The 18,530-nt window shown below is 39.7% G+C and overlaps 2 protein-coding genes and 1 long non-coding RNA gene across 3 annotated transcripts; 2 read left to right on the top strand and 1 right to left on the bottom strand.

Annotated features, from left to right (window-relative positions):
• The first annotated feature begins 5,935 nt into the window (after window positions 1-5,935).
• On the top strand, window positions 5,936-7,290 carry LOC124335973. Its single transcript, XM_046789479.1, has 3 exons — window positions 5,936-6,524; window positions 6,631-6,674; window positions 6,743-7,290. Exons 1-3 carry the CDS (start codon window positions 6,471-6,473, stop codon window positions 7,269-7,271), a joined length of 627 nt encoding a protein of 208 aa, XP_046645435.1. The 5' UTR covers window positions 5,936-6,470; the 3' UTR covers window positions 7,272-7,290.
• Window positions 7,291-9,032: 1,742 nt separating this feature from the next.
• Window positions 9,033-9,554, bottom strand: LOC124335974. Its single transcript, XR_006916978.1, has 3 exons — window positions 9,330-9,554; window positions 9,178-9,273; window positions 9,033-9,114 (listed from the first exon to the last, which is right to left on the bottom strand). It is a non-coding gene; the product is annotated as an uncharacterized LOC124335974 (long non-coding RNA).
• On the top strand, window positions 9,555-13,103 carry LOC124337662 (leukocyte elastase inhibitor A-like). The gene is made up of 6 exons (XM_046791702.1): window positions 9,555-9,713; window positions 9,758-9,824; window positions 10,612-10,739; window positions 10,828-10,972; window positions 11,789-12,073; window positions 12,712-13,103. Exons 1-6 carry the CDS (start codon window positions 9,555-9,557, stop codon window positions 12,855-12,857), a joined length of 930 nt encoding a protein of 309 aa, XP_046647658.1. The 3' UTR covers window positions 12,858-13,103.
• Window positions 13,104-18,530: the final 5,427 nt, after the last annotated feature.

Genomic DNA, 18,530 nt, shown 5'->3' with positions numbered 1-18,530 from the left:
GCATCGTCAACATGAATTACGCCAAAAGTGGTCTCATCCTCAGTTCTGCGAACGTAAACACACCGGTCTGCAGCACTGTTTTTCAATCCAAATTTAAGTAAAACGTCGTCGAATCTCTTAAACCACAGTCGAGGTGCTTGCTTGAGGCCATACAGTGATTTGTTGAGTTTGCAAACAAAGTTTTCTTTTCCAGTAACAACAAAACCCTCTGGTTGCTTCATATAGATAGGTTTGTCTAGTTTAGCATACAAAAATGCTGTTTTAATGTCGAATTGTATCATCTCCAGGTCCAGCGATGCAATTTCAGCTAGTGTGGCTTTCACTGCTTCACTATGTGGAACGGGAGCAAAGGTTTCGTCGTAATCGATTCCGTATCTTTGTCGCGATCCAATTGCTACCAGTCTTCCCTTATAAACTTCAGGTACTCCTTCGTATGCTGGCTTCAATTTTCCAATCATTTTACAGTTTATAGCCGTGCATCCTGGTGGGAGAAGTACGAGTTCCCATGTTTTGTTTTCCATCAGGGAATTAAACTCTTTTCTGTACGCTTCCATCCATTTTTCTGATTCTGGGGAGGCTAATGCTTGCTGATAATTTTGTGGTTCAAAGGCTTCAATAAACAAGGCTGATGCGTGTCTATTTATGAATGTTTCTGTTTGTATAAATGATACAATGCAAAAAAAATGAAAAGAAAATTAATGTATTGCTCGATTGGGTTTGCTTTGAAGGAATTTTATTCTAAAACACAAAGCAATAGAGAAAAATTATTAATATACCAATGAGTCCAATTTTTGCAAGAGGTCTTCCCAGAGACTGTCGAAATTCTTTGTATCTCGCGTTGTATTGTTTTGGACGAGAGGATCTGCGCGGGAATTCGATTGGTTGCTCCACTCCTTGGGCTGGAATCTCGTTATCTTCATCAAGCTCATTTATTGGGATCAGCGGATCATTTTCCATAATTCCTGAATGTTGATCGTCGTTTTCTTCTTCCATTTCAACGTGCAGTAGTGGAGCAGCATGTAATATCTCTTGAGCATCATTTTCGACAATAGGCTCATCTTCTCTTCTTACTGGCTGGACCTCATGATGAATCACCTAACGGAAAAAAAACATTTAGGATGCTTTTTGCTATGCTATGAATTTGCTATGAAAAAAAATCAATATTAAATTTCAATTTACCCCGTTTTGATCTTGAACGTTTGCAGCAGCCATTTCTTCAACTTCTTGCGTCTCATCATGAATGGGTTCCAGCTGACATGCCGAAGAAGAGTAAAAAAATAAAATTCAAAGTCTGGTACAATAAGAAAAGGTTAATTTTTTTTTTTTTTTTTTCTTACCAAGCCAAGGATTTCTGTTGTGAGAAGAAGTGGGTCAAATAGACTGCTTTCGCTTAGTTTTTCTTCGTCACCGTCGAAGTCGTTAATCAGTAGATCTTCATTGAATATTACGTCACGACTCGTGATGAATTTTCTTGACACTGGTTCCCATAACTTCCATCCTTTTATTTCTTCGTTGTAGCCTACTAACCAGCATGGCACTGCCTTTGGATCCAGTTTCTTCCTTAGACAGTCAGGAATATGCGCATAGGCTCGACAACCGATCACTCGTAGATTATCTAGATTAGGTTTCTTTTTGTAAAATAATTCAAATGGAGTCTTGGTAGATGAGCTTGAGAGTGTACGATTCAAGACATAAATAGAGCTTCGCAGAAATTCTCCCCATAATTCTAATACTCTTTTGTTGCTTTTCATTAACAAATTAGACGGGTTGTTTCTGCTCATGTAAAGAGCACTGCGTGTAGACTCCATGGCAGTGCGATTCAATCTCTCGCTCACACCATTTTGCTGGGGTGTATAACGATTTGTTGTTTGATGAATAATGCCACGTTCTTCTCGCCAGCTTCTGTTCTTCTTATACTCCACACCTTGGTCGGTTCTCAGGATCTTTACTTTCTTGCCCGTGGTTGCTTCCAAAAACGCCACAAATTTAAGGAAGTTGTCGTCGGCTTCCGATTTGCTCTTCATAAGATAAACCTTAGTCCAACCACTGAAGTAATCTTTGAATAAAACGAAACAGGTCTCTCCATTTGGTGTTGGAACGTTGACAAAACCAACATCAGAGTGAATGATTTCACCTACTTCTTTGGCTCTGCTACGACCTGTAGGAAATGGAGACCTATGCATTTTACCGAAAATGCATCCTTCACATAGACCGTGTTCCAAATTTTCTTTCTTGAGGGTCAAACCGTTGACAGAGTTACTTGATATCATCTTCAAAATAATTTTGTTGTTTAAATGGGCTAATCTTTGATGCCAGAGTGTGAGGGAGGTTTGAGCCTTTACAGCAGTAGTCGCAGATACTTCTTTGCTTGGATTTTTGGCAACTATCTTCAAGTGATACAAGGATTGGCCAAGCCTTTGACCCACCATAACGTCTTTACTGTTCTTCTTGAAATATACATCATTGTCGATGAAGTGTGCGGTGATGCCAACTTCTGTTGCTGCACCAATAGAAAATAAATTTGTACCCAGTCCTGGGACGAAAAGAACATTTGTGAGTTCTCCTTCTTTTCTTTCGCCATCAACAAGGGAGTACACTTGAATCTTTCCTACTCCAAGTACTGACAGTTGGGCTGATCCTATACCATTGACGTGCCATGTCCCTTGAGGAACTTCTTTGAAAGTAGTAAAAAAATGTCGTTGTTCAGACATGTGGTGCGTTGCGCCAGAATCAGCGTACCAGTCTGTCGGCTTTCTTGCTACGAAACAGAAGGAAGACAAGGCGGAAAACCCATTGTTGTCGTTGTTCAGGTTGCGGTTGTTATCGAATTTTTTCTGCCTTGAAGATCTTTGTTCTTCATTTCTTCCTTTGTTTCTGCACGTAAAAGACTTATGTCCTGGTTGGTTACACGCCCAGCAGTAAATTTGATCAAAGCTAGGGCCTCGGTGAAAGCCTTGAAATTTATATTTAAAAAAAATTTTAAATAAATTGGTCTGAAAATTGTAGAATTTAAAGTTCGTACCTCTTCCACGAAAACCGTTGTTACCGCCACGATAACCACCTCGATAACCTGAAGAGCTGCCTCGATTACCTCTTAAGCCTGGATAGCCTCCTCTACCACCATTGTAACTTTTGCTTGCTGCGTAGGCGTTCTCAGAATTACAATCAATTGCCTGCTGTTGCTTGTTGTTCGGGTGAGACGCAAAAAAGGCAATATCTGCCGGATTTGGTCCGTTTGTTCTGCTTTTCATTCTTGTTTCCTCAAGTATTAGACGTGATGTAAGACTGGAAATCGAACGCTCTGCAAGCGGAACACTTTCCCATGCCGATATAAAGTTATAGTAGCTCGGAGGTAGCGTTTGAAGGATCCTCTCAATAAGTTGTTGATCGGTGACGGGAGCCTCAACACTCTTGAGTTCTTCTGCCATCTGTCTCATTCTATTGACATGAGCTGATACAGTGTGTCCTATTTTACGTAAAACATTGATATAAAACTTTTGTTCTTTCCCTATATTTATTTTAAAATGTTTTTACCGGGGTCCATTAGATACTGAAAGAATTTTGCTGTGAGTTGACTTGAATTAGCCACTGCTACTTGTGCATATTCCTGCGCCAGTCTGTTCCACATTTCAGCTGACGTGGCAGATCCTTCAATTGAAGTTTGATATGTTGGCTCGATATTGTAGTAAATAATGGAACAGGCATCAGTATCTCTTTCAATCCAATTGTCGATAACATCTTGATTCGTTACTCCATTTGCATCGTTAAATGTCTGTATTGAGATAAAAACATCTGATTTAGTATTTGTTTTTCTCGTGTCAAAAAATATAGTATTAATATTGGATTCCCAATAACAATCAATTCATTCTGAAAATTCCAACAGGAAGAAATTCATTTCTCAACATATTCTTCACCTTAAGGGTGGAATCCAGCAAAATTGCATCAAAAAAATGTTCACTGGTCACCAATTCACTCGTCACCTTATGGGTGGAATCCAAAAAAAAATCACTGTGATGTGATCATCACCTCATGGGTGGAATCCAAAATAAAATCACTGTGATTTGATCGTCACCTCATGGGTGGTATCCAAAAATATATAAATCTGAACATTTACTATGACAAACATCACCTTATGGGTGGGATCCCAAAAATTTACGTAACAGAACACACAGTGGAAAATCTTATTTCCTACTCAGTGGAAATCAAACCTTAAATAACAAACCATCGTGTTCTTCTAAGAATTCCTTTACTAACGGAACAAAGTGTTTTGTTAAAGTAATTACCTCTGCTGGTTTTGGATCTTGTCCGAGCACAAGTTTTTCCAACTTCTTCCTTCTGAGTTTTAGCATGACACCATACCTCCATTGGGGAAAATTTATTCCATTAAACTTTGCATAATCCCTCAATTCATTAGCAGATAAATTTTGAGTGGCCATTTTTAAACCTTGTGAAAAAAAAAACGTTAATCTGGGCCCATAACCTGTTAAGAATAATATTTGGCAAGCAGTTTATCGAGTATTGATAGTTCACTTAATAAATTAAAATAGCAGATATATATACTTTAATTGCAATATATAGTTTACTCTAATACTTACTAGATGTAGAAACAAACCACTAGTTAAGAATCAAAGAGCACGAGATAGCGTCAATGGCTGTCAAAGCTGTCAGAGAGAGAAGAGAGAGAAAGGAGGTGCTAAACAGCATCCCTATACCCAAGCGCATTAATCTCACAAGAATGATAGGAGAGAAGGGTTTGCCATATTTATTTAATGTCAACTGGTTGCGCACATATTTTACATCAACAATTTGGCCGTGACTACGACAAAGTGTTCTCTCCTGTCGCTCATCAAGAAGCTGTCAAAGCAATACTCGCTGAGGTTGCGTCCCGCGGTTTGTATGCCAAACAAATCGACATCAAAACGGCGTTCTTATATTCAAAACTGGACAAGAAAATCTTCATGAAACATCTTCAGGGCTTCCTTAAAAAAGGGAATGAATCATGGGTATGCGAGCTGCAAAAATCAATTGACGGTCTTAAACAAGCGCCCCGCCTTTGGTATCAACTGCTGGACCGAGTTCTTGGAACCTTCTCACACAAAGGCAAGCACTTGGTGAAATCTAATGCAGATAAGTGTGTCAACGTGCTCAGAGATCAAATTTTCATTTTAATTGTAATTGCCCATGTCGATGATCTGTTTATGGCAGCAACTACAACGGAAGCCCTGGATGCACTTGCCAAGCATGTGCTGTTTGAGCAATTTTAAGGACGATCTGTTCCCCCCACTCGTTTTCTAGGCACGGATATTACGAGAGACCTAATCAACAAGAAAATCCACCTAAGCCAGCAGCACATGATAGTGAAATTGATCGACCGATTTTGTATGGGAAATTTGTCTCCTAAGTTCATCCCTGCTGACCCATCCAAAAGGCTGAAACGGTGCATGCTTGCATCAGACTCGTTCAATTTCCCGTATGGAGAGGCGGTAGGAGCCCTTCTCTATCTTGCAATCTACACCAGACCAGACATATCTCTTATGCTGTTGGACAAGTAGTGAAACACTGTCAAAATCCGGACTTTCAATCAAATTCACACTGGGAAGCCGTAGAACAAATCTTTGTATACTTGATTGATTTGCTTGGCGGCGATGAAGAGAACGTCATTATGGGATACTGCGACGCGGATTTTGCTGGCGATATCAATGACCGGACATCCACCTCTGTAAATATCTTCTTCTTTCATGGAGGGCCAGTGGCCTGGAGCAGTAAGAAACATAAATGTGTTGCGCTACCACCACCGAGGTGGAATACGTGTCGGCCAGTGAAGCGACAAAAACAGCTGTGTGGCTGAGAACCCTACACAACGACTTCACTGGAACTAACTACAAAGTCCCGCTCTTCTGCGACAATCAGTGCTGTGCGACTAGTTCGCAACCCGGAATTCCATCCACGGACAAAACATGTTGACAACCGTTATCATTTTGTTCGCAAAATGGACGAAGACGGACTCATCGAGGTATTGTTTGTGAAATCTGAGAACCAATTGGCCGATATCTTTACCAAGCCCCTCCCAAGGACTTCGTTTGAGAAAAACAGAGAAAAGATTGGTGTAGGTAAAAAGTAATAACGTTTTTTTTTCACTATCTTGCTGTGCAATTTTTTCTTTCTCGTCTCCGAGTCCTTCTCCTTGTCTATTTTTTGATACCGTGTTTGAGGGAAAGTGTATAATGGCAAACTCGTTAATCATGTCATAATCGGTTGTCTTCATTTTTCCTCACATATCCTCTCCATTCTAATGTCATGTTTGAGGGAAAGATTTTTTAAAAATCCCTTATCCCGTTTATACTACTTCTTGTTTCATATGTATGTGTGTTTGAGGGAAAGTGTAAGAATAGCAAACTACGCCATCTAGCAGTCAAGAGGGCAACCTCCTCTCTTGACTGTTTGGTCTACTCTCTTCTTCATGGTGACTTATGTCAAAGTGCTCTTATCTCCACTCTTACTTTAATCTCTCTCCCGAACAGACTGTAAGTAGATAGTAAGACAGAAATTGTATGACATACTTGGAGTAGTTTAAATAAATGTCCTCAGTTAATTGCATAGATATTGTATCAGTTTATTTAAACTTCACAGTTGACAACCGAACAAAAAGATAGTGTTCTATGGAACAGGTTAAGGTGATTCAAACTTTAATTTTACCACTATTTTATCAGTGTGCTTTATACAATTTTTTTCATCTAAACAGGTATCTTCGTATAACAGCATCCAACTTGTATGCTATTTCTCACTGCAAAACTGTAAATGGATCATTAGTGGACATAATGCATGGCGCAAAATTGAGAGAGACTGCAGCTATGTCGAGAGAAACAAGATTAGAGTCACAAGTGCTTGAAGTTGTGTCACAAAAGCTTAAAATGTCTTTTCTACGTTGTGGTATCATGTCACACCCTAAATACCCAATCTTCAGTGCGTCGCTAGATGCCATTACTGTTGATTACACGTTAGAAATCAAATGCCCTTCCAACGACAAGTCTTATTTCCATTTAATAGATAGATCTGGCAAAATAACTCATAAATGTAATGCCCAAGTCCAGTTGCAAATGCACATGTCCGGTAGAAAAAAATCCTTTTTTTGTGTTGCCAGTCCTGAATTCGAAAAAAACAAACAAGTCAAAATTTTGCCTATCGATTATGAACCAAAGTACATTACAGCATTAATGGTGAAAGCTCTCAATTTTTGGAAAAGTGCTATTGGAAATTTTGTTCTTGAATAAAAAAAATGTGATTTTGGAAGTACACCTGTATTGTATCAGATCAGTATGCAGAAAATCAATAAGCACACGAAACAACATTTAGCGAAATGACAATACCACGTTCAACATCTAGTTAAACAACTTTGAAGGTTGGTGAGTCCACACACAATAGAAATAGCGTCATCAGCACATTGAATCAAGGAATGTTGAATACCAGCATGTGAAGCAAGAAATTTAAATTCTCTAATTCGACGAATGGCTCTCTCGACATGAATTCGTGCACCGGCGATTTTCCTACCAGTTATCACTTGTTCTTTTGAAAGCTGCTTACCATCGGACACACTAGGTGGACGAACAATTTCGCAACCTTTTGCCAAAACCATACTTTCTATTTTCTTGAATCCCCTGTCGACCATGATGTGCATACCTTTTTCCAGTTTATTTAAGAAACCACAATGAGAGACAATTAATTCGTCAGTTCCTCTTCCTCCATAACCAGTAGAACAGAACATGAACAACCCATTTGGGGAGATAGCTACATAATAGTTGATTGCGTTAGCTTTTTTGTAATCAGACCAAGTTAACGCCTGCTCGAAAGCGTCACTTGGCTTTTGGATGCTGATTTCTAAACAATCGCCAATCGCCATTACTTTCTTAAATGATTTTCGAAATCCAATAGGCATTGCTCTGTGGATTGCTTCCTTACTTGGCCAAGCAATTAGTTCTTTCATGTGATTCGCGAAAAAAGGCAAGAAGCATTTGAAATATCTGGATGCTTGACTAAGAGAAATTCCAAATTCATGTCCAAGGACAGCAAAGGTTTCATTCAAGCGAATTTTCCTTATGACTAGGCAAGCAATATCCAATGAAGTTAGACTACCTCTTACTTTGAACTTTGAAGTGAGTAGGGAAATAACAGAAAGCCAGTCACCGTCAATGCCTAGATAGGTTTTCAGATTACTTTCAATCAGCTGTCGGACGCGCATGAGACTTTTCCGTTTGAAATCCGAGGTACAAAGTATGGACGCGTTGGTTGAAGTACTGGTTTCTCGCCAGGATAGGTCACTGCCAATAGTTGAGCTTGATGTTTCACGAAATTTTGGTGATTTTCGGTGTCCGAAGTGTCTTGAAATTTCAGTGACCTTGTACACTTCCTTTTCATCCTCCCTTCAGAATATGAAGGAAACGTATCCAAACGACCACCTTCCATTTTGTATGCCTTTCTTTTCTCACTTATTGGAGTAGATGTTACGTGCCATGAGTGTGGCGTGGATGTTTGTTAAGGAATTGGACTGTTTTCTTTTTGTGGCGTAACCTTCCACGGACTACTTGCTGCATCTTTCATATCCCAGCCAATTGGATTGTGTTGCACTGCTTTGCTTCTTACAAAGGCTTTCTTGCATATTACGTTTTTGTCGCTTTCTTCCATAGTAAACCATGCACTGGTCGCATACGATCTGTCTGTGTTGCTATATGTAAAAAAATGTCAGGAATATTTCTATTTTCTTGAAGTCCAAAATTTTCGTTATTTAAACTTGATTCTCTTGCCCCTGCATTATTTACAAATGTTAAATCATCGAAGGTGTAACAGAAATTCCATTCTAACTGAAATACCATCATCAATGGGATCTGACAGAGTTTCACATTCCAAATTGCAAGATAATCTTGATTCGCTAGTGAGACTACCATATCCACTGGACATGCTACTGACAGTCATTCTACCAATGAATTTCAATGACAGTTAAGACTGTATTCATTAATGCATAATCATTTCAATGTGTTACCTCCTTGGTCTGATTCACCAGACATGGATTGTAATTCATATTGGTCGACCCAGTTTGATATTTGTCTTCTGTAGTAATAGCTATCAATAAATAGATTACAGAAAACTTGTGATTTGTTCATTACAACATTAAATATTTCTTACCTTCTGGGATATTGCGATGAGTACTACATCAGGTTTGAGTTTCATGTAGCCAATACCATTTTGAAATTTGTCGTAATCTTTCAAATCATTTTCTAACTAAAGATACACATGATTGACAAAATTGTACTCAGTCTTCATTTAGAAATAGTTACCTCGAAATGTTTCTCGCAGACATGTAGGCGTCTTTCTGGATGGAAATTACAGCTTTCAAGGCCTAATTCCTTGAATCACACTTTTCTTTTTTCAAGTTTTTTGGGAAATTGTAAGAACTTAATCTCCGCATTAATACTGGGCCGACTAGTACAATTAGGAACCAAACACTTGACAAGTTTCACGTTTTAACGTAACAACAAACGTGTAATTCAAATAACAACAATATGAGATCTAGGACCATAAATGTTGCCCGTTCCATGCTGTTCTCAACGTTTGGCAAGATTGATGGTTACGACATTGGCAAGCATCCGCTTATTGTTAAGCTGATGAGTGAAGCCTATAAAAAGAAACCGCCAGTCCCAAAATATTCAGGTTTTTGGGATGTTAGTACAGTGGTGGACTATTTAATCTCTTTGGGCCCTAACAGTGGCTTATCTTTTCCGGACCTGTCAAAGAAGCTGGTCATTCTGCTGGCGCTATCGTCTTTGCGCAGAGTATTGGAGTTGGCCAATATCGACAGAGATTCAATCGTGACGGAAGAAGGACAAACGAAGTTTAGCTTGTCAAAACCAAGAAAGACTTAGCGAAATTCGCCATTGCAGGTCATCACGCTAAAGAAAATGCAGCCCGTTTCCCTCGCGTGCCCGGTGGAGACATTGAGGGATTATTTAACAGTTTCTGACCAATTTCGTTCGGGATCAAAGTCTAAATTGCTTCTGTTGGGACTGCGTCCGCCTTGGAACTCAGTAGGCGGCTCAACTTTAGCGCGTTCGATTAAGAGTGGTTCTATCTGATGCGGGTGTGGACTCGGCTCACTCAATGCGAGGCGTCGCATCGAAAGCTGCTCATTTGGGGGTCCCAACCTAGGCTATTTTGCTAGCAGAGTACTGGAATTCAGTACTGGAGTCCACGTTTACTCGATATTACCGACGCCCGATATCGGGAGCGTCTGTGGCATGCGTATTGCATGAAGACCGTTAGGTCTCTTTCTTATGAACTAGTGCATTGAAGTCACCATAATAGATCCAGGTCGAGATACTTGTTCAGCAATTGAATAATTGCTCGAAGTCGCTAACTAGCGAACTGATGAGTAATTGAGATAGCTAGACAAGTGGCGAGATCTGATATGACGACAATGATTATGTTGCTCCTGTTGACCATTTCCGTCCTCTTTCTGATTTGGATTCCGGAACTGTAGACGTCGAAGCCTCGATCAGTAAGTACATGATATTACGTTTGCTGACATTTTAACGAAATTCTCACTTATTTCATTCTCTATAGATGTTTTGGTTGTGTTAAAATCTGTTGGGGCCATGCAAAACAAAGAAATAAAAAACAATGATGGCACTATAAGAGACGCTGCCTATCTGGAGGCCCAACTTGTCGATCCTAGTTTGCAACAGAGTCAGGTTATAAAAAAAATTTTTCTTCGTGTCGTGTTTGGCAATTACGATACTAAATTGTCTCCGTTTCCTTTTTATTTTTTATTTTTTTTAGATTCCGATCACTTTCTGGGGTCCTGCTACCGCCGATGTCCGTCGCCATCCGGCTGGGTCTGCCATCAAACTGAAAGGCTTTGTTGTTATAAGTCGGGAAGGACGTCTCAGTTTGAAAGCGACTGGAGTAACGGATGTCGAGGTTGGTTTACATTTTAAAAATATCTTCCCTATGTTTTTTTCATACCATTTTTTCCATCGTCCATGTCTTATATCCAGTTCAATCCGAAGACTCTCGACGCCCAAGAGTTACTTCGCTGGTTGGGGGGGGGGGGCGATGGTAGCAAAAGACGTCGCATCGGTGAGCGATCTTGTTGTATTCATGAAAAAAGAACGCTTAAAAATTTTTTTTCCCTCAACTCAACATGTTATATCCATGAAAAATGAAGATTAAAGAGATTTTTTTAGACAAAATGTTGAAAAGGTAATGCTCTGAAATGGAATACACAGAATTGAATCCGGTATATGTGCGTCATTAAAATTATTTTAGCTTCCAAGTTGCATACCACGTTCAACGTCGAAATATCAACCAACTGTAACCGCAAATATCGATTCAAAACGATTCCAGACGATTTCCATTACAAACGAGTAAACAACTTACAATTAAATCAATCCAATCGTTTTGAACAAACGTGCATTCAATATCAACAGCCAAGATGCGGTTTCGAAAAAAATTTACTACACAACCATATATTACAAATAAAAAAAGCCCTTCGGGAAACTCTCCAAGGAGCCTCGGCGCATTGGTAATAGTATTAAAATTTGAATTTGAATATATGTCCAGTTTCCTGTATTCAATTAAACTGAATTGGGTACAGTTCCAAACTTTTAACATGTTTTTAAAAGCAATTTAAAACTACCATTTTAATCCCAGTCCAAAAATACAAAAAGGGAGAATCAAATAAAATTTACAATTATTAATTTGCTATAAATGTATTTCGTACATGAAATATACTTGATAGTACCTATAATAGAATTGGAATTGAAAATGCACGAGGCTTCTCTGGACGACTCCAATGTAGAAATGCGTAGTGCTAAACTTCATGTGGCTATCCCAAAATTCAAGCTGGATGCTGATATTAAACTGAAAGATATTTTAATCAAAATGGGAATAGCTGATTTGTTTGACGCAAACGCTGCTGACTTTTCTGGAATATCGGGAGAGAAAGGCCTTTTTGTGTCCAGTATATTCCACAAATCATTTATCGACGTCAACGAAGAAGGAAGTGAGGCTGCTGCTGCAACAGGTTAGTTTCTTAACTTTAAATAGCTTGGACGAGTAAAATCATTATATTTTTAGTTTTATACTGCAGAAAAAATGGCTAGGTGTTTGATTTGTTTTGATAATTTCTTCTTATCATTATTATTTCGATAAGTTGCAGAGATTGCTTTGCACTGCAATTTTGAACGCTATCCCTGTAGTGTACGCTTTGTTGTTATTACCGTGTTTGTTGTGTATGGTTGGTTGCCTCATGTTCACTTTGCTTTCTACGTTGGTTTGGGTTCGCAAATAGTTAGTACCAGTAGAAAGAAGAGATAATTGAATTTCGAGGAAGATCAGATAGTGGATCCTTTTATCGCTGATCACCCTTTCATGTGGCTATTACGAGACAATGATTCCGGGGTGTGGATCTTCCTCGTACGATATGTTGATCCAATTTTCATTCGTGCCATTCCCGAAATAACATCAACCCACCATAATGATGAGCTTTAAGCATAACGGTTTCGTTTAAGCCAGCTTCTGGGATCCGTGTGTTCCTTTTAAGTTTCGAGATTTGGTACGGTAGATATTAGTTAGTGAAACTTTCACATTCAATCTTGCATTTAATTATAGTATACATACATCTAGTTATTAACCAATGAGAGTTTGTTTCCATTCTTGTAGGCTTAGGGTATTCTTCGTTTGGAATTCCTCCGGATCCGCCTGCACCATTTATTGCTGATCATCCTTTTTACTATTTCATCCGGGACAATGTAACAAAATTGATCCTCTTTTCCGGTCGTTTGGCTCAACCCCCCGCATCTAGCTAAATCTGTTGGAGTATTTCAGTTATATGGCAGTTAGCGCCACGCCCTACATGCTTTGATGTATGAATATATTATTACTTTACTAGCTTATAAAGTTAAAAAAGCCGCACAAGTATAAGCTGCTGTCTTCATTAACATGGAGGTAACTAAGGTTTGTGATTTCTAAATGCCCTGTGTTATCCCCCCCCCTTTCAAATTCATTTTTAGTCTTATGAAATCTATATAATACACTCTGAAGTTCAATGTAAATCTGAATACTCCATTTAGTTGAGAAGATGCTCATGCATTAAGCGTCAAATCTAGGGCAAGGACTAGGAGCGTCGACTTACCAATATGATAAAAAATGTGTACACCATACTTTAATACAGCCCAGAGTTATAAATTCTATCCTCATCTGTTTCTCTAGTCAACCTGGATGTGTCCATATTGGAGTCCAGTTATCCAAAAAGAAGGTTCCACCTTAAACCTATTATACCTCAAACTATTTTCGTATAGTACCTTGCTAAATTCATTTACTAGAAACTAGAACTAAAATGTGGTTAGTACAAATGCATCCATGTTTGGCAATGATGCAAAATAGAACAAATAATTATATATAAATTTGTTATTTATATTTTTTCATTTCAAGCAGTTCAATCATTTCAATTGTGTTTCGAAATTCATTTCGCTAGACCCTAAGGGTGTAGACACTTTATATTTTCAGCTTTTCAAAGACCAAACAAAAAATAGAGGTGCGGTACGCTACCTTTCTCTTCAGACCTGTACACGCCCCCTATCTTCAGACTTTTTTCAGCTCTTGAACAGAAAGGATGTCAGGTCCAAGTGATTACTATGGTGGGCGTTATCCGTGGGATCCACGGGCCGTGAATAGAGTTAGACATCAAGAAAATCGTGATTTTGAGCCTAGATTTGAGTAATGGGATAGGCGACCTCGTGGTCCGTACGACGAATTTGTGTTTGCGGAAAGAGATCGAGCCCCATTTTGGGACCAGCACGGTGCTGGCCCAATGTTCCATGTTCAACCACGCGACCAGTTCGAATATCGTGACCGTCGTCCAAGTGTGAGATTCGTTGATCATTAGCAGGACGAAAGGTATGAGATGCGTTATTATCAGGACGAGAAGTTTGGGGAATTCTCGAATAGACAAGGCGATTTCGAGCAGGAAATTCACGAGGATCAAGTAGAGAGCCTGGAACAGATCGATTGGAGAAACCAAGAGCAGATCGAGGGAAGAAATTAAAAGTAGTAGAGAAACCGGGAGCGGATCGAGTGGATCAGAGAAAGAATAAGCGTAAAGAGGAAGATGAGGAGGAGGCTATTGAGGTGTTAGAAGAAGACGTTAGTGATGAGGAGTCAGTGCAGGAGGAGGCTGAATCCCCTAAGCGCAGACCAGCGGATCGGGCTTGGTTACCGAAAGCATCGCAGAAGGATTGCATGATGTTCCGGCCCACGTCTTTCCGGCCCATACATTTCCGGCCCGCTTTTTATGGTCCGGTAATGCGTGTAAATGGTCCGGAAAGGAACTGATTTTCCGGCCCGTAATAAAAAATTTATGTGTAATGATCGTAGTATGAGTATCTTAGTATCAGTACCAAATAAACTTTGCTTTATTACAGCCAAAACTCAAATATAAAAATAAATTTAATCTGAAGATACATTGCTGATAAATAGTTTTATTAGAGCCAAAACTCAAAAAGAAAAGGAAAAAGCGGAAATTCAAAGTACATCTAATCTGAAGATACATCGCTTTCAGAATCATCAACAATTTGAAAATGATTGCCGGCCTTATTGTAGATATCGTACAAGGTGGCAACTTTTTCCAGCAATAACTTAGATGGTAGATCATCGTTGGTGTACTGGTCCCATAAAGCAACAAGATCATCTTGTAGTTGTTGGCAAGCCTTGTTTCGTCTTCTAAGGTTTTCGCCGCGTTCCATAAGTTTGGCCTGGAGACTAATTAGAGTAGCTTCATAGTGGAGTTGATCGATGAGATGGAATAAGTTGAAAGCGCCGTTTTTTCCTTCGTTGATTCTGTTGTGCCAGCCTTCGACGTCGTTATTTGTCCTGTCATCTTGTCTAAACACGCTCCAGTTTACTGGGGGCCAAGTATTACTCTTAATCCAATTGCGGTCAATGTAGCTACAAAACTTTTTCATTTTTCCTCGGCACGTACGCTGGATTGACTTAAATCTTTTTTCAATTTTCTCATGAGGCATCAAATGTAGAGACATCAGCTGCCTACATTTATTTCTCACTTCTTGGTCGGTTCTGTAAGCTCGTCGTAGACCATTTTGCTGGATGAAACGAAAGAGTGATTGAGTCCAGTGATAGCCACATCCGCGTATAGTCACCGAAGGAAGTTTTGCACGTACTGTCTTCCAAACTGCTTTCTCGAAGTCTGCAACAAATTCAATAGCTTCCGGATGTCCGATCAACTGAAGGATGTGATCAAACACGGCACTGTAATCTTCAGCCGTTCTGCGTGACATAATGACATACAACAAAGGAACCTGCTTCTTAAAGCCTTTCTTTTCAATGAAACCATGAATACTAAACAGCTGTACAAAAGGGAAAGGTGTACATTTAAAAGTCCCGTCAGCAAACCACTTTTTCAAAGTTTTCAGGAGTTTCAATTGCTTATCGGTTGCGAAGATCAAATGACGTGCCAACGTGTTTCTTGTGTTAACTTTTATGTCTCCTCTCAAAAATTGTTTCGGTATTGCTTGGACGTATCTCTTCATGTCGAAATGCAGATCTGCTGGATTAGCTGGTCTTGTGGCTTCTTTGATCTTGTAGAGCGCTCTATTTAAATTCGACAATTTGGGCAGTTCAGCTTCTTCGTCGTCCAGAAACTCTTCAAGTAGTGCAGGTTCAGACACTTTCCGGGGCACTGCGTGTCGGTTTTTCCGTATCTCCTCCTTACATTTTGAGTAGACTCTAGCCTGTACGTGCACGTCTTTTTTCTTTTGGCAAGTGTGTTTTATAGTTTCTCGATAAACCCCATTCTCTTCTTTAACAATGCCTGGACAGTTTTCTTTCTCCCAACGGACTGTACATCTCCATGTAATTTTCTTTCCATCAAGGGATTTCCGTTTGATTCCATATTTATGACCCTTGCTATCAAAAAGAGCTTTGCTGTTCCTTAAAAAAAGCATAATATTAGTACATTCGATTATCATAAAGTAATATAGTACGACTCTTACTTTCTTAACGCTTTTTCCAAAACAATCCATTTTGGCGGCGGAGACAGCGGGTCAATATCCATATCCTCCCAGTCCTCATCATCGGAAGCTGCTTGGATCATTCCATTGAATTGATAAGAATCCTCTCGGACTGGGACCGGTTCTTCAAAGCGGCTACTGAGTTCGGCTGAAAAGACCGCAGTTTCTCGGACCGGTTCTTCAAAGTGACTACTGAATTCGGCTGAAAAGACCGCGTTTTCTCTGACTGGTTCTTCAAATTGACTACTGAATTCGGCTGAAAAGACCGCGTTTTCGCTGACTGTTTCTTCAAAGCGGCGCTTGGAAGGAGCTTCATTTCTGCTGCTGTCGGAATCAGAAGTTATACGAGGTGGTGGTACTTTCCCCCTTCTGAATTGAAATGAATCCTGCTCGATTGATGAGACTACTTCATACTGAATCGAAAATGCCATAGAGAGCTGTTCTTCATTTTCCTCTTCAATTGGTGATGGGCTAGAAGGAGGTTGTAACTCGATTGTCTTAAATGCCGAATCAGCATTAGGAGTACTTGACAGCTGAATGGTGGTCCTCTGGACCAAAGCACTGGAAGCTTCACGACTTGTCTGTTAAAATGTTATATTAGTTAAAAATTAAAATAAAAACCGAAAGCATCGCAGAAGAAAAAGCGAAAAGTCGAGGTAGTCACTGAGCAAGCAGATCAAGCTGGACCGTCTAATGCAAGCCGAGCTCCCCAGACATGTTGCGCTTGACCGTCTAATGCCACCAGTGGCTCCGATGAGCCAACTTTCGTTTCACGAGAAATTACGGAAGAAATTAGTAATTGGCTGGTGCACGGTCTATCGGCGGAAGATTCTAAGGTGATTTCCAAGAGATTTGAATTTGATTTTGAGGAAAAATCTTTATCTATCAAGCTTCCGAAGCTCGATAGCTTTATGTTGCGTCGGGCTAAAGATAGCAATCGTTCGAAGGTGGTTGGCGCGGTTGAAGATGCGCTTATATTCACGCAGCTAAAAATCATGGATATATCGCCGCCTCTTATTGAATTGTACACCAAGATATGTTCTCTCGGCGAAGATGAAGCGGAAAACGAGGCTAAAAGTGTGGCAAAGGTGATCCTGCAGCAGTGGGGAAGAGCCTTTAATTATATTTCAAAACGGAGAAGACGTTCGGTGGTGTCGCTGGTGGACCCGGGTTTTGAATATCTCCTGTCACAGCCCAGTGCTTATGTCCCTGGAAAGGAGGCCGTAGAGCTCCTTTTTACGGACGACTTTTTGCAATCGAGAGGCTCCCCGACAGTGACTTGTACCAAAAATTTTGTATAATCGACTTTGTTCTGAAAAATAATCGAGTACAAGTCGACTTTGGGAAAAAAGTCGCGACTTTAAGTCGACTTTCTAAAATAATCGACTTTTGAATTTTTCTTTGTTTACATTCATGCAACATGCGATTTATTGATAGAACAACGGTTGTAAATATTTCAAAATCAGGTTGGCTCATTTAGAAAAAAGAAATAAAATTCATTCTTGCATTCTTCTTGTATTTTATGGAAGTTCATTCAAATTTGATTTTAGTCAAGTAATCAAAGGCAGTCATACTTATAAAAATATTTAATCTCCATTGACAGTCTGAAAAGAATTAGGTATTACTTGACCTTGAGTATTAAAGGCAATGAAGATAGTCATATCCACGTTATGTGGTGAAATGTTGGCAAGCAAAGAAGACACAATATTACCACCCTTGCTAAAAATTCTTTCGCAACAGGCACACGTGGCAGGAATACCTAACACTTTACGGGCCACCACAGAAAGAAGAGGAAATTGGTCTTGGCGCACTTTCCACCAATTAAGCAAATCAAAGGAGTCTAAATCATTTTTTGAAATTAAAGGAGTTGACAAGTACAAAGCAATTTCCTTTTTCAATGCATCATTTTCAACAGGCAGCGAACGAGAATCGAGAAGGCCACCTAACAAAGCGGCAACTTTAGACGATTTTTTCGTATTTCTTGAAGAAACAGAACTAGCTGATTGCGCCGACGACAAACTTTCCTGAGGATGCTCCTGACGATTGACTTGGTTCGTTGATTTGTAGTAGTTCTCATTGTTGTCATTCTTTGCTTCAAAGCTCGATCAAAGTTTTCAATGGCCGTCTTAAATTCATCTGGATTTGTTATAAAACTGCTCGTTCCTTTCCAGCGAATATCGAGCGAAGTGGCTAGCACGTAAACGGGATTTTCAGCTCGTCGAAATCTTCTTTCAATTGAACTTTTCATATTTTCTTTGAGAATGAGTAAGTCCGCCTTCAGCAAAAGAAGCTCTCCTCTCTCCAAATCGAGGTCTTCTTCACCATCTTCTTCATTATCTTCTTCCTGAGACAAAAGTTCAAGCATAGGCAGAACAAGGGAAATCGTTGGGTATTTGTCACCCTGTAAGATTTCGGTGCATTTCCGGAAAGGCATTAAACATTTCAGAAGGCGCT

This window comes from Daphnia pulicaria, chromosome 4 (assembly GCF_021234035.1).
Source record: "Daphnia pulicaria isolate SC F1-1A chromosome 4, SC_F0-13Bv2, whole genome shotgun sequence".
Taxonomy (NCBI): Eukaryota; Metazoa; Arthropoda; class Branchiopoda; order Diplostraca; family Daphniidae; genus Daphnia; species Daphnia pulicaria.
Note: the sequence above shows the minus strand (reverse complement) of the source record. Positions and strands in the feature narration are given on the sequence as shown.